Consider the following 16,810-nt stretch of genomic DNA (forward strand, 5'->3'; position numbering starts at 1 on the left):
TAGATTTTCAGTACAAATCGGCAATTTCATACTTTAACCCCTATTATGTATTGACGTCTCATATATTGAACATGGCATACTATAATAACTAACAAAACTTTAGATACTACAAATCACATTATTATTATCACATCATAATCAATCTTAGACAGTGTTTTATCAATATTTATTGATGTCTCATATATTGAACATGGCATACTATAATTAACAAAACATTAGATATTACAAATCACATTATTATTATCACATCATAATCAGTCTTAGACAGTGTTTTATCTATATGTATTGATGTCTCATATATTGAGCATGGCACACTATAATAATTAACAAAACATTAGATACTACGAATCACATTTATTATTATCATATCATAATCAGTCTTAGACAGTGTTTTATCAATATGTATTGATGTCTCATATATTGCACATGGCATACTATAATAATTAACAAAACTTATACAACAAATCACATTATACATATATATCACATCATAACTAGTTTTAGACAGTGTTTCATCAATATTGTATCGGTTCACTTGGGCTCAGTCATATTTTGTAGCAACGTCGTAAGCTCTTTTAATGCAGCAAGCAGAGATAATTCCTGCCTCTCCTGAATCTCCAAACGCCTTCTTTCATTTTCGGCTTGCATTATAGCGGCATTAGCTTGCCGCATAGCAGCATCAGCTTGCCTAAGTGAAGCCTCTGCAAACATTTGCATTGATTCTGCCTGAGAGGCGGCAATGTTCTTAAAGGTCTCCTTCGCTTCCGAGATTTGAGTCGCTAACCGAGGCCTTTTGGGCTGGGGCCTCCTTTAGGATGAGGCGGATATTGGAGCAGTGGAAGGAGCAGAACGTGGTGCTTGGGAACGAGTAGAACGATGTGCTGGAGAGGGAACAGAGGAAAGTGTAGCTGTATTTGGACCAATAAAGCATGTTGTAGCTTCCGTTGCAGAGTAGGGCTCGGAAGATATGTGCAGTACTGCTACCGGCTCATATTCTTGGCTGCTTGGCCCAGGCACAGCCTCCACAGTATGAGTTTGCCACTCTTCCTTTAACGTGCTATCTTCTGGAGCTATCTCGATCGCGCACACTTCCTCAATATTGTCTTCAGAAATCAGCCTGATTTGGGCACAATCACTCTCTGATAGAGTGTCTCTTAATGCCAAATCCTCATAATAACATTTGTCCATAGTGTAGCCTGTTCTTGCAGTGACAGTGGTTAGATGTAATTGGGATGGCCCCCTGTGGCCATTCTTGCTCTACGAATGGCTGCTGCCTTCGTGGAAGCCTTGGATTTAAGATCTCGCCATGTCTACCGACAAGGAAAAGCAGTGAGAATAATTGAAGAAGAGTTATCAAAAATAAAGTTACGATGCTGGAGAGATACTTACAACTAGCCACAATTCTGGGTCTTTATCCCCCCCCCCCCCCCCGACGATCAAGCTTATTCGTAAGCTCGGCCCACATTTCACTTTTCGTTTTTCTCCCATCGTACCCCATTTGTGCCCCTCGGGAAAAATCTGGATGTTACACCATGTACGCAACAAGCTCCTCCAGCTGAGCTTTGTTGGCTTTTACACCCCGCTTTTTTCTGAAAACAACCTCAATTGTACATACACTCAAAACAACTCTTAGATATTTACCTTACAGGATGGAAAAAATAAAGGAAATATTTACAGAACTCCAATTTGCTTACTTGTCGTGTTGTATTATTTCATTCGTCATTTTGCTGCAGTATTCGGAAAAAATAAACAAACAGTACGTTTTCCTCGAATGTATCAAACTTTGCACAAACTAAATAACCTGAGTGTTTGTAAATAACTATTTGAACACTCGATTGTGATTGGTCCAGAAACATAGCCTCCCGTCGGGATGTTCCCATTTCGTCTTTTTTTCGATGATGTAACGCTGACGTCACATCGTTGTCGGTACGCGTCTGTTGCAGTAACGATTTTCGTTATGATTCGGTATGGCTCTGATAGCGAAAGTCGTCGGGTGCCGTATCGACAACTTACCGATTATGCTATTCTATAAATCCACGATAACGATAGTTACACAGTCTCATTCCTGTAGAGATGGCATGGTCATCATAAATGCACCTGCACCCAAAACTGCATAGTTGCATGTCTATAGTATATAAGGTGCTTAGCAGTAAGAATATTGAATTAAAATAAATCAGTCTTATATCGACCATCAAACGAATTGTTCGTTTTCTATTTTATAATTAGTTTTAAAAAAGTCATTTTCCCTCTGTCGCGATTGGACTACGTTCTGTTTGTGTTTATTTTTTCTGAATACTTCTGCAAAATGACGGATAAATTAATACATCACGACAAGTAAGCAAATTGGAGTTCTGTAAATATTTACTTTATTTTTGTCCATCCTCTAAGGTAAATATCTGATGAGATGAGAATATACTAGGGAAACGTTAACGTTAACCTCTACAATCATGGCATCACGACATAAACAAGTGATTACAAGACACAGCCAAGAACAAAACCCTTTCAATTACGAAACATTTTGGCTTACCTTAAGGCAAAAAGTAAATTTTTTGCACTTAATGCGATCAAAACACAAATATCTAACAGTGAAAAGTAAGAAGAAAGCGCGTCGTTAAGAATACCAACGTAAGCAGGGCGGCCTCGAAGAGCCGATAAAAATGTCGAATCTTAACGAAACTTAACGAACGTATCGAACCGAATTGTCGTTATGATCGGTTAAAGTAGTGTACACAATAGCGTTTGTCGACAAAATCGATACCGTCGGTAAAACCGCATAACGAATATCGAATAGCGAGTCTCAACGATTACAGAATACCGCTCCGAATACTTATATGGCTCTTATTTCGTCTCTATTTCTGGTTATATACTCGATGTGGGTTTGCGTATAGGTTAAGTGAGCACGGTGGACGATGACAATAAAAATTAAGACTGCGGAATATTAGCTTCGTATATAAACATGAAAAGTAGATTATAGTAAAGTATAGGTAACTTGCCCTGCTTTGAGGGTATTTCATGAAAATGCGATCTGAAAACGGTAGTCGCTAATATTTAGGTTTATAATATAAATGTGACTGGAAATAATATTGCAATAACACGTGAAGTTGTTTTAACTAGACAACCTGTGTTGGACAGGCCTCATCTACAAATTCAAAATCACTTTATGTGCGATGTAGCAAGCTATGCTTGGGGTTTCTCTGTTAGACCGAATTCCTAATGAGGTCATACGTCAAACTTAGTATTTATTTTATGTTTGTCAGACGTATTTTTACACTCATTTACCGCACATTTCGTCATTTTTAGCTAAAATTCTGGAGCTGTTCGCGGTGCAAGTTGACCTTGAGCACTGAAGGCCCGCCCGCTCGTGTGGGCCCTTTGGGAGCGCTTCAATTTGCCTCACTTAGCGTGTGCGGACTAGGTTTCTATGCGTTATTATTCTAAGACGTCAAAGAACTAAAGTGACATGAAAGTGACCGCCACATAGCTCGCAAAGTCAGTAACCTTAAGGGCTTTTTATATGCTTAAGTGGCAGTGGGCTGGGCTTGTTTGCAGGAGTGTTGATCGCTGATGGAGCAGATTTGTTCTGGAATAGCAACCATGTCAAGGAAAACGTAATGTAGGATGCGGTGGGGCAAGACGACCTGAGGAAAGCGGCTGGATGCGGGCGGCACAAGACCGAGAGAGTTAGCGTGCTCTTGGTGAGGCTTATGTCCAGTTGTGCATACGGTTAAACTGATGATGATGGTGATGAACCTGTGTTGGACTACGTAATATAAGCCGTTCTTTATTTTTTTAATTATGTACCTGTCTAGACTATTTTGTTTCATTATTTAGTTTCAGATTGGTTTCTGAATACAGCAACACTTATTGTCAAATTTTTGAAAAATATTTTCCGGATCAATTTCAGAAAGAAATGATTTATAATTTGGGATTCGCTCTGGGCCTTTTGGAAGGAAAAGAATTTAAAAATTTACCATCTTAATTAATTTATTTTTTATTAATAATTTTGGCTTGGATACAAGTTCTTTGAGCCATGTCTTCGTTTAATTATGTTTCTGTAAGTATGGCCGCCACAAAGAGGATAGGCAATTTGAGGCGGCGTGCTTGGATTGACTCGTGTTTCCTTAAAAATGGGCCGATACGGGTATATTAGTTCGAGATTCGTATAATTTCGCGTTTTAATCTTCGATTAAGGCACAATAGCACTATCCTATTCCACTTTAAACTAGATTTCACAAAATAATTGAAAGTCAAAATAAAAACGACGCTTTTCCCTCCAAAAGGTCCAGAGCGAATCTTGCCATCAATAACATTTTCCATAGAGAAACATGAATGTCACATTGAAGTGATTTTGAAGGAGGCTCGAGGGGATATTTTCTTTCAACCCTGACGTTGGCGAAATCCTTCCCACTTTACGATTTGCTTCCCGAAAATATTCCTCGCCCAATAAATATCAACTATTTCCTAGCCAACGCACACTCTCCACTAGTATTCACTTTATACAAATTTCTAAACCTTAATAACATAAATCTGTAACCAGCCCCGAATAGCCTCTGCTCGACCTCATTCATTTCATAATTTTCTGCCCCAACAATGTGAGTCGGAGAAAAATTCTTATTTCTGATCAGTCTTAATTTTTAAGAAAAATGAATATTCTTCATTCTTCCCGTATTCTCCCATTATCTTTCGTATAATTTTATTTCTTTCTCCATCCTCCATGATAATTTTCCACGCTGACACCGGTCAAAAGTTTGTTACTGAACGAAAACGACGCCTAACTTTGTTTCACTAAACGATTTTATTTTTTATTTCCCGCTAAATAAAACTTCCTACAATGTTTCTAAAAGAAAGAAAATAACATGAGCTCTCAAATTATATTTTTGTAATGTCATTAAAATATATATACATAACCGTCATTGTGAATAAAAACCGCCGAAGTATTTTAATAACCGGCAATCTATCTCACCACACCACCGCTACACATGTCTTTCAACCCTGACATTGGCAAAATCGTCGCGCAAAACGACGGAGCCATAGACACAAAAGTTGAAGTTGAAGTTGACGGACGGAGCCATAGATACAAAAGGGGATATCGTTCGTTTTGCAAATTCTAGATTTTGGCGTAGAATTCTATTACGTCTGGAAGGATGATAGCCAGACCATGGACGGATGATCTGCCAAAGTGCAAGAGCGCGAGTGTGGCTTCAGGTTTCAACAGAGTTGGTAGCGGTACCAACAATGAGGAATCGCTGTGTTTCTACTGCCAAGCCGAAGATAATTCGTAAGCCCATCTTGTTTATAAGGCCCGGTTCAAATGCCAAGCCTTAAAAGCGCGCGACCAGGCTCTACTGTGTAGTAGTAAGCGCGTATAGCAAAACCCCGTTTGTCTTATGAACCGTTCCTTATTCTTATGAATTTACAGTTCCCATAACCTCTGAGTCGTTTGTCAAGACAGTACAAAACGTATCTTGTAACTTTAGCTGAGAACGGCATTGTAAATTATATCTTTGGTTGTGGGAAATACTACATACCTAAACGTAAGACTTTTCAACTGTATTCTAGGAGTCTCTATGGAGTATTTGAGCCCCAGAATGGCGTTGAGGCCGCACAGTTCATTATGCAACGGATGGCTGTTGAGCTGCTGTTTCCACCACCTGCACCTACAAGTTCGGATGAGGAGATCAGGGACAGGCTGAGGTGAGTTGAGCATAACAAAAAACTGGTTTTGGCCCATTAACCAATCGCACATTGCAAAAAGTACTATAAAAAAAAAAAGAGAAACGACTTATTTTTTAACAGATTTTTTGTAATGTTTACATGTCTGGATATTTAAAAATGATTGTCTATTACTTCATACTTAGGTAGCCCCTGCTCATCATGATTATCACATTTTGAATAATTTTCTTAGTTGAATTTAAATTAACTGAATAATTTTATGTTAATAATCACTGACCTACAAATAAATGGATGTCGGCTTCGCACTAAAAATTGTCCACACCTATAGGGTGTTAAAATTGCATTCAGAGTGTCAATCGCGCAACAGTCTTCGTTTGTTTGACTGACAGCGCAGTCAATCATATAGTACCATGTATAATAACTTGTAAAAATTACTACAGTAAAGTGTAAAAATAGGATTTTGTATCATATATTCAGTTAACAAATATATTGTGTTATCATAGTTCTCATTTAAAAATGTTATTCTGCACAGTTTTATAGTATTTAATATATAAATGAGTCATAAATATAAATTACAAAAGCATACAAAATATAATCAAATAGCTAACTGTCCTTTTTCTACACATTGCATGCGCAAAAGATGGAAAGAGACCCGTTACGTCAGTTTCAAGAAGCTTATGTAAATGTCTTGGTAATTTTTAATAAAATTGTTCGAACCACAAGATTGAAATATTTAGAACAAAGAAACTATAGAGTCGATTTTAATCTTATTTTAAAAATTATTTTTTTTATTAAACGTTAGCAATAACTAACAAAAATTGTTGTACTCGTTTTACTGCTTGGGATTACCTATCAGAAGTCAGAAAATACATTTGCCCGAAATAATGTTAGCTTGAATTTAAATAATGTCAAATATATTTTTTAGAAAAATTTCAAAACAAAAGCTAATTCTGTCTTTGTAAAAAACGTCTCAAAATGACTCAAAAGCGTAATGGTTTTATAATAAATCAGTTTTTGGAATTACGTGTATTTGAGTTTACGTTTAGTTGGAATATTGGTACTTTTCTTATAGTAGTTTGTAGTAATATTTGTATGTATCTACCCAACTCATTATTTCTTTAAGTGAATTTGTACAAAATGAATATAATAATATATATAAAAATGAATTAATATTTACGATAAAGGCTCCATTACTCTTGTGTTCAAGAAATTTTCAGCGAAGCTAAATATGGTGCATTTTGTTAAGTTTCCAGTAGAAGCTAAATTGGTATTTTGTGGGCCCTTAAATTAGGCAGTACTGCAATGACGTTACAATTTAAATTAAACATTTTAGTTTTTTATATTACGCTACATGTCGCTACGTTTGTTTAAGTAACTTCAGACTTTTTTTCGTGGTTTTTGAATTAGATCTGACGTCCATTTGTTGGTAGGCCAATGTTAATAATGACGAAATTCTAGTTCAAAGTAGAAAAATCAATTTTTTTTTAAAATGAAAACAAATTTTACAACATTGACATTCAGGTATTACCAAATCAGATTCTAGACATATTATAAGTACAGTATTCTCTAATTTTAGGAATGCGTTCACTTCTGTGGAGAAGGCATACATAGAGAATTATGATGAGATGATAGCAGAAAGAACTAGCTTGCAGTATCAATTACCACCTAATATGACTCCACAGCAGGTAAAATTTAACATAATTATATTATATCAATACATAAAGTATGTGTCAACTCTTGTTTACTTGGTATTTGCTGTATTTTGGGATTATTTGCATGGAATTCTCGTTACAACTTCAACTTCAACTTTTGTGTCTATGGCTCCGTCGTTTTGCGCGACGATTTTGCCAATGTCAGGGTTGAGAGACATGTGTAGCGGTAGTGAGACAGATTGCCGGTTATTAAAATACTTCGGCGGTTTTTATTCACAATGACGGTTATATATATATTTTAATGACATTACAAGAATATAATTTGAGAGCTCATGTTATTTTCTTTCTTTTAGAAACGTTGTAGGAAGTTTTATTTAGCGGGAAATAAAAAATAAAATCGTTTAAAAAAAAAACAAAGTTAGGCGTCGTTTTCGTTCAATAACAAACTTTTGACCGGTGTCAGCGTGGAAAATTATCATGGAGGATGGAGAAAGAAATAAAATTATACGAAAGATAATGGGAGAATACGGGAAGAATAAAGAATATTCATTTTTCTTAAAAATTAAGACTGATCAGAAATGAGAATCTCGTTACAAAAAAATGGTAACCGAATTTGTGGTCTGCTGGCACAACATTACTAAAAACTGATTTGATAACATTGTCAGTACTACCAAACTAAATAACTCGACTATACATAATTATACATTTGTAATTTAACAAGGTGAATACATTATAATATAAAAGTAACGGGGCTTACTCGCGTAGTATTTTAGTCTGAAGCGGTCCGACTAGTTTCGACCATAATCGATGGTCTTCTTCAGGGGTTGACTGCAACGTTCGCGACCGCGTCACATCAAGCAAAAGCGCGCCGATGACGCAGTCCGCAATGGGGAACTCGGGAAGCTGATACGTTGCGTCAGCGCGTCCTGGGACTCTTCATTGCTACTGCTGTCCGTAGGATTGTTGTCGGGAACAGTCCAGCACACAGAGCTCACCACGTCGTTATTACTAACATCTGCAGCTGCATATCGAGCGCCATGAAGACACGGCTTACAGGTCGGTGGCAAGCTCCAGCCACCGTCTCTATTAAAATTTGGTCGCCTGAATACAGATTCAATAGAGATACAGATTGAATAGAGAGTTAAATTACAGATGTATAAATTATGTTTTGTTGAGTTACATAATCGTGCAGACCAAAGTTTCTAAGCTCCATAATAATAAATCCATCTAAGTGCAGGACTGATATTAAGGTTTTACTTAACCCTTTCATAGACAGTAAAGTGCTTTCTTTGTAGTTGCCGCCTACTGCTTCTCCATAGAGAAGTATCAACAATGTACTGACAAAATTGAATTATTTATTTGAGATACATCTGTGGACGTTACACACACATATTTAATATGTGCACACCAAGACAGTACAGTGAATACCGACGTGTTTGTGTGAGGTGATGTAAGACCGTACATGTCAGTGCGCCGCCAGCGACTGCCTTTTGTGGTTGTGCAGTTTGTTTTCGAGCTGGAACTTTCTGACAGTAAAAAATCCCTCAATTTTTTTCTCTAAATGCATAGTTTTTTAGTAATTCAATTGACCAATAATCTGTACTGCAGAAACCCTATTCTATAATAAATAATAATGAAACGTGTTTTCACACTTAAAATCAGGTTAGTTAGGGTATTTTCTACCATCTAGGTGACATGAATGAATTAATTTTCGTTTAAATTTCATGAAGAACTAAACGATACATACAGTATACTATTAGTAATCAAAATCACCTCTCTTACTACTTTTCAAACTGTGATTTCATTATTCAAAAAATAAATAAATAACCTTCATCACTAAATATAATCTAATTAGTAATTGTTTCTTTTGGAATTGTTAGCGCATAATAATTTTTATTTGTCTTATACTGCAAGGGTTATGCTATTTTACGGTGTACTCAATTTAATGTATAGATTTAGACTTTTTTGCTGAAATAAATTTAATAAAATCACTGTACCACTGTCATAGCCGTACTTGCTTATGCACAAGAAACATTTGCACGAACTGAAAGCTGCTATGAATGTCGGCGGGATCAGTCGTCAGTGATAAAGCGTAATAATTATGTTGAATCAATATGGTCACTACGGCATAAAGAAAAGTAGTGACTTTTGGTGTGCGGTATTATTACAGTACTGTCCATGAAGGGGTTAAGACATCTTTGACTTTATTTAGTTCTTGGGTGTAAAATATTGTCAATGAGACCTGCAGAGTCCGAAACATAGATTTGTTCAAAAAAATACACGATTTAAATCTGTATAAATATCACTTAAGGTGCAATCAAGACAACAACTCATTTGAGAGTTGTCAAAATGTTTAGAACAGATGGACATAATTAGGTACAACAACACGGGTTTTATAATACAGAAAATTACCAATAAATTAGTACGCATAGTGTCTGTTGTAAGTATCGAAATATCTGTACAATTAGATAGTAATTATACAGCTAGTATAGTGTGCGTGGAAGCGCATAGCTTTGACACCGATAACAAGCTACTATTTATATTGTGATATAGTTCCTAATTACAATACAGGGTCACAGCTCACCTTTCCAAGCGTATTTTATTTATAAATGTAAACAGAGAATGGGTAGCACCATATCGTTTTGTGTAGTATATTACACTTAACCTGCTACAATTCAATAAATAAAATATAAAAAACAATATTGCAAAACATTGTTTTCAGAAATATTTATGTTCTATGCACTTTAAAGCCTTTTGAGAAGAATTTGGAATATTGTGTTACCGGAATTCATCAATCACCTGTTACATCTTTTTTCTCGAAAATACCCATAACAAAGGTGACGACGCAAAATTCAATTGTTCAATTATTGTTGTATAATAATTGAACAATTGAATGTTTCAGCAATGGTGACACTGGGGGTAGCGGGGTATAAATATACCAACTGTTTTGAATGAGCCCATACTTCGGCCGAGCGTTAAGCAATCAACAACCCCTGAGGATCCCTCGTGGAGAGGCGAAACACGTGTCGGGTATATTTTTGGTGGTGGTTTGTGACTGTAGTTGCGTTTGTGTTATTTATTTTATTTGGAGAGAGAGTGGCAAGCGCAGCTATTTTGAACGATTTAATCTTTAATAGGTTTTCTTTGTAATTCTGCCTATTAATGAATGTCATCATTAAGGCATCACATGCAGGGTCTTGGTCAATTCAAATGGTATCATCACAGATGTTAATAACTATAGTTTATTTATACAAGAGAATTTGAGATGCATTTAAAGATCTGAGTGATATCTCAGCCAATTTTGAACTTAGGAGGAGCCATTTATTAATAAGACACATATTCTTATGTCAGTATTCAGTAGGAACACAATAAAGAAATCAATATAGATTAGACTGATCATTTCTGATTTCAGTTTAGCAATACAGAAAACCCAATAGTGCTACGTCTCCGTGAAATTGACCAACACCTATCTGGAGGAGTTACAGTGGCAATAGCTCTTGTAGTAAACAACAAACTGTTTGTAGCGAATGTCGGTGAAATTAGAGCTTTGCTGTGCAGAACGGATGATAACTCTGTGTTGAGAGTTGTACAGCTGACAGTTGACCATAGTTTGAATAATGAAGACGAATTGTTGAGATTATCACAATTGGGGTTGGATATTAACAAACTTAGAAATGGTAAGTACGGGTTGTGATAAGTTATATTCTTGGTATGATAAAGCCACTCATTATTTAAGTGTTCTTATTACATCAAAGTAATATAAACTACATAAAACAAATTGTGTATATTATGTGACATTCTAGTACTGATTTCGTTTGTGGAATCTTCAAAACGCAGTCCTAAAATGTTATAATTTTGCATATGTGGCCTTATTACACAAAGGGCGTGTAGCAGTTAATGTTTATTATTGAATTTGCTATTTATTTCAACAAAAAAGTGCACATCTATACCTCCAATTAACATTATGCCAACTTAATTTTTGGACCTTTTCTGTTTTTTGTTTCTTTTTCATTTTTTTTCACAAATTCGGGGATAATAATGTTAGTAAATAAATATAATATGGTTGTTTACAAAAATTACAGAAAATGACCAAAAAATTAGTATGCATAGTGTTTGTTGTATGTATCGAAATGTCCGTGAAATATCTGTACAATTAGATAGTAATTATACAGCTAGTATAGTGTGCGTGGAAGCGCGTAGCTTTGGCACCGATAACAAGCTATTTAAATTGTGATATAGTTCCTAATTACAATACAGGGCCACAGCTCACCTTTCCAAGCGTATCTTATTTATAAATGTACCCAGATGATGGGTAGCACCATCGTTTTGTGTAGTTAATTACACTTAACCTGCTACAATTCAATAAATAAAACATAAAAAACAATATTGCAAAACTTTCAGAAATGTTTATGTTCTATGCACTTTAAAGCCTTTTGAGAAGAATTTGGAATATTGTGTTACCGGAATTCATCAATCACCTGTTACATCTTTTTTCTCGTCGTGTAGTTTCAAAATTAATGCTGTTAAAGATCACCGAATATTGTCTGACCTATTGTCCTACTAATTCTGAATTCCAAACAGTTGACGAGTGTCGTCAATTATTTCACTTCAAATCGATCAGTTTAACTAGAATGGAAAAAAAATTAAAATTTACACATAAATACAAAACTAATGTAAAATTACACTTAAGAGTATATGTACTACTTTTGATGAACCATAACTATAAAATAAAAAAAACATCTATTCCCACAGTACAATACTTAGGCAACCAAACGGGCACGCGATGTCTCGGCAACTATCTAGTAAAAGGGCTACACAAGGCTTTTCCCCTGCTTTGTACAGCGACCAGTGAGCCCATAATTTCTACTTGTGAGATCCACGGACCTATTGCTTTGGACCATTATTCCAGGTGAGTTGCACAAAACGGGAAGACACAGGCACTGGTAATGTGCGTAGTTAAAAGAATAATAATTACGCATAAAGTAACAATTAACATCTATATAACGACGAGTTTGCAAAGCATTACTATGTTTTTTGATTTCGCCTTCCCCTTTCCATCATCGAGGTAAAAGAGGAAAGCTGGGGGTTCCTTTATGTTGTGGATATTCCAAGGTATCGCTTCCGCATTTATATGACAAACGGTTATGGAGTGGAATTCCCTGCCTGCAGACTTCGTCGATGTTTTGTAGAAAAAGCGAAAGCGCCATTCGAAAAATTTTCTCAGGGGAGCATGTTTTAGTTTTTTACGATTGTTTTTTATATTTTTATTTGCCAAGCCTTTTTGAAATCACTTATTGTTTCGGACGGGTGTGGACTCCTGGGGGTCTACTCTCGATCTCCGTCCGAAACAATTACTGCCAAATAAGCAATACTTGACCAAATGTAAAGATGCGTGATGCGAATGAAGCTTCATACTGGATACTTGTCTTTTAATTTTGTCGAATATTACTTATTTGACAGTAATTGTTTCGAACGGATGTCGGACGGAGACAGAGAATTGCCCCCCTGATTTGAACTTTATATCTCAATAACTAAAATTCCCTTTCAGATTTCTAGTCTTAGTAAGCGCAAGCGTCTACAAACGCATCCAAGAATCGCGAGGCAGCAGCGAACAAACAAACAAGCAGCTGGCACAAATCATAGTCGAAAACTTCCGCAAGACTGACAACTTCAAAACTGTCAGCCAATCTGTATTACAAGAGATAGAAGAAGAATTTATTACTTACTGTTATAAAAACAATTTAACACCAAAACATAATCATATGAGTTTAATAATTCGCAATTTCAATTTTCCACTACCTAATGTGAAAGAAGAAACGGTAACTCAAAGTAATCCGGTACAGCGGAACGCTTCAGTAAGGTTCAATCCAATCGTGCAATCGAAATCAAATACGTTACTAAACGAAATCGATACCGAACTCTCATCGACTAATGAAGATATCGATCAATCGAATTCAATTGTCGATACAAATAAATCTATCGATTCTACGTCCGATATTTATCCAGCGGATAAGCAATATGATAGAGATAGAAAAATTGAAGGATACGTGGATTTTTCATGCTATTTCGAGAATGTTGCTAAAGCAAGGAAAAATGGCACGTTGCCAAGTTTTATTAAGTAACATGATTCAACACGTGTTCTTTGCCTCTGAACTTGAGTGGGACTCAAATAACGTTGTTTAAAACATTTACTGACATATAGAGTCATAAATTATTAAACATAGATCAAACGTTTAGAAAAAATTCACTTCGATTTCTTTAATATCAAGTGACGGGGTTGCGACTGATGGCATAACAGTTGCAGTGCCACACAGAGCTTTAAATCGTAAAGACCTGAGGTACTCTGCCACTGTGTTCGTCACCACGAGACATAAGTTGGCAAGTCTGTGCCTGTAATTTCACCAGCACCCTTACCCTTCAAAATCGGAATGCAGTTAAGCTAACATTACTGCTTGGCAGCAGAAATAGGTAAGGTGGCAGTACTTCCCCGGACGAACTCTTTCTTTCGATTTGGAATCCGGTTGCATTCGATCCAATGTCAGATGCCATTCCAACTAAGTCACGGAACAAACTCAGGACTTTTTTCATGTGCTTGTTGTAGATATTATTTTTATTTTTAACGACTTTGCCGTAACGCCATCTATGAGAAATCTATGAAAGTTTGCTTCACTCAGCAAAGATCTTTGCATAAATTATAACAAACTAGTGGTAATTTCACAAAAAAATAATTGAATATCATGGTGGTGAAATATCCAGACTGCATTCGAGATACATTTGTTAATCCAAGCTTAAGTTTAAAATTGTGTTTTTGGACTAATTAATCTATTGCATTATCGCTGTGCCTTAATTTTCTGTTTGTTTTAACTTATTAAGTGTGCCTTTATCTAGTTTTAAGAGTAATTTATTTATAAAATATGTTGTTACAAAAATAAATTATATTTATTTAATTAAAGGTTTTTATTTTAGTTCCAATAATTAGGACATCAATTCAAAATAAGGATATTATAGCTAGGTTTGTATATTATAAAGTTTAATATAGTTAAATGCTACAGTTAATTTTAAACAGGTTTGTAGTCCAGTTTGCTCTCAAGTTTCTTATTATCGGCCACTTTGCGTACAGCTTTCATCAGGTCCTCCTGAAATTAAATTATTTCGGTTAGGTAAATTATTAACGTATTTGAAGAAGGTAAACAAATGGAGAAAGTTACCGTAAATGCTCCAATGTGAAACATTTTTCGTTCAACTGTGGACCGGTGGTACGCCAGATGTCGCCACGATACCAAATAGCTATTTTTGTAACTACAGTACGGCATGCTATGATGGCCGTTTTGACAGATTACAATAGCGAGGTCAAATCGCAATTCATTATCGAAAAAAATATAATCAAATGCGAGTCGCGTCTATAAGTTTTTTAGATTTATAACTAGTATTGCAAGGGCAAGCCGATTAAAAGTTTTAATAAAAAGAAAATAAAAATGTTTACTTAATTTAACATCAATTCGAAACTTATTTGCCATGCAGGTTCTGGTGAACCTGGTAGCGGTTCTTTTTTGCACTACTAACTCTTGTTTACATACCAAACCACGTGGCATTTCGTGACAGACTAGAATAGAATGTATGTGGGATATCAGCGTGACGTAGACGCAGTACGGGAAGCAAGGTCGACTGATCTACCAATCGCGCGCTCGATACGACACTCCCCGCCGTCGCTACCCGCACCCCACCACCAAATAGATCTAAAATGCGTTTCTTTCTGCGCATTTAAGGTCATTGTTCAAAATGTTTGCAAGTGCCGTGCAAGTCAATGACCTTTGGATCAAATTTGTTTACCGCAATTAAATAAAAAGTAAGAATTTACTAAATTTTTTTCGATTTATTTTTTGAGTGATTTGGGTTCAGGAAGTCTACTCTCGATCTCCGTCCGAAACAATTACTGCCAAATAAGCAATACTTGACCAGATGAAAAGACGCGTGATGCGAATGAAGCTTCATACTGGATACTTGTCTTTTAATTTTGTCGAATATTACTTATTTGACAGTAATTGTTTCGGACGGAGATCGAGTGTAGCCCCCCTGTTTCGGATATATAATGACCTCTGTAGATAAAATATAGCGGGAATGCAAATCAACACATTGTATAGTATTTCCGTAGTATCAGAATGAGTTTCGATAATGTCAAATCGACACCTCCTACGTAAAGTATCGTATGTCGAAATTGCCAAGTTTACAGGGAACCATTTTAAAGTTCTGAATTCACTGAAACGAGCATAACACGACAAAGCTAATCTAATAGATCATCTAACCGATATGTAGGATTTTACAATACTCTGTGTGAGTAACCGTTTGCCGAATAAAACTGAAAAATGCTAAAGTCACCTGTTATGTTCCTTTCCGTGAATTCAAAACTTTAAAAGACTTCCCTGTAAACTTGGCAATTTCGACATACGATACTTTACGTAGGAGCGGTCGAAATATGACATTTCACACTGAACACAAGGCTCATTACTAGGATACTACCCGTCTCACTTGAGACGGGTAGTATCCTTTTTTACCGTAATACCATTACAGTTACATTGATGGTACAGAGGCAATTTTTTTATGCTGTCGATCCGTTACGTCGATAGTTCTATAGCAAATGTTGTTTTTAGTATACATGAATGTTTTGAACAGATGATACGTATGTTAACAGATGATAGTTGTGGTTGGACGAAGTCCACTTACCTGAATGATGTACTCCCTCTCAGCCCTGATGGCGAACAGGCCAGCTTCGGTGCAGACGTTGCGGAGGTCAGCACCGTTGAAAGTGTCTGACAGCTTCACCACGGCTTCGTAGTCCATCTCGCCGTGCTTCGCGATAGGCGCCGCGTGGATTTTTAGGATTTCAAGCCTGAAGTGCGAGATATCAAAAAATTCATAACTTATAAAATAACTAATTAAATTTTTACTGAATTGATATTCAATTATTTTTTGTGAAATTACTCCAATAGTTTGTTATAATTATTAATACAATGATCGAACACTCAGAAAAAATTCCTTCGATCCGGTCGGATTCGAACCGACGTCTTCTTGCAAACCGTGCCAGACGCTATACCAACTAAGCACGGAACGAACCAACGGACCTCACGAATTTTTCTATGTGCTTGCGTCGTGTCTTTGTATTTGGTTTTTCAACGACTTTTTAGTCGTAGCGCCATCTATGAGAAATCTATGAAAGATTTATCACCCAGTTAGTACCTTTACAGCTACCAGTCCTGGCGAGAGATGTCGCTATTCACTGTATTAATTAAATTTTTACTGAATTGATATTCAATTATTTTTTGTGAAATTACTCCACTAGTTTGTTATAATTATTAATACAAAGATCGAACACTCAGAAAAAATTCCTTCGATCCGGTCGGATTCGAACCGACGTCTTCTTGCAAACCGTGCCAGACGCTATACCAACTAAACATATATAAAATAATAACATAAAAGTTATAATATAA

General features: G+C 36.1%; 1 protein-coding gene across 1 annotated transcript; it reads left to right on the plus strand.

Annotated features, from left to right (window-relative positions):
- Nucleotides 1-5,144: 5,144 nt before the first annotated feature.
- Nucleotides 5,145-13,988, plus strand: LOC113232458 (TGF-beta-activated kinase 1 and MAP3K7-binding protein 1-like). The gene is made up of 6 exons (XM_026467197.1): nt 5,145-5,278; nt 5,560-5,694; nt 7,250-7,358; nt 10,738-11,002; nt 12,078-12,234; nt 12,874-13,988. Exons 1-6 carry the CDS (start codon nt 5,145-5,147, stop codon nt 13,445-13,447), a joined length of 1,374 nt encoding a protein of 457 aa, XP_026322982.1. The 3' UTR covers nt 13,448-13,988.
- The last annotated feature ends 2,822 nt before the right edge of the window (nt 13,989-16,810 follow it).

This window comes from Hyposmocoma kahamanoa, unplaced genomic scaffold (genome assembly GCF_003589595.1).
Source record: "Hyposmocoma kahamanoa isolate Upper Pololo Valley unplaced genomic scaffold, ASM358959v1 76, whole genome shotgun sequence".
In the NCBI taxonomy this organism is placed as follows: domain Eukaryota; kingdom Metazoa; phylum Arthropoda; class Insecta; order Lepidoptera; family Cosmopterigidae; genus Hyposmocoma; species Hyposmocoma kahamanoa.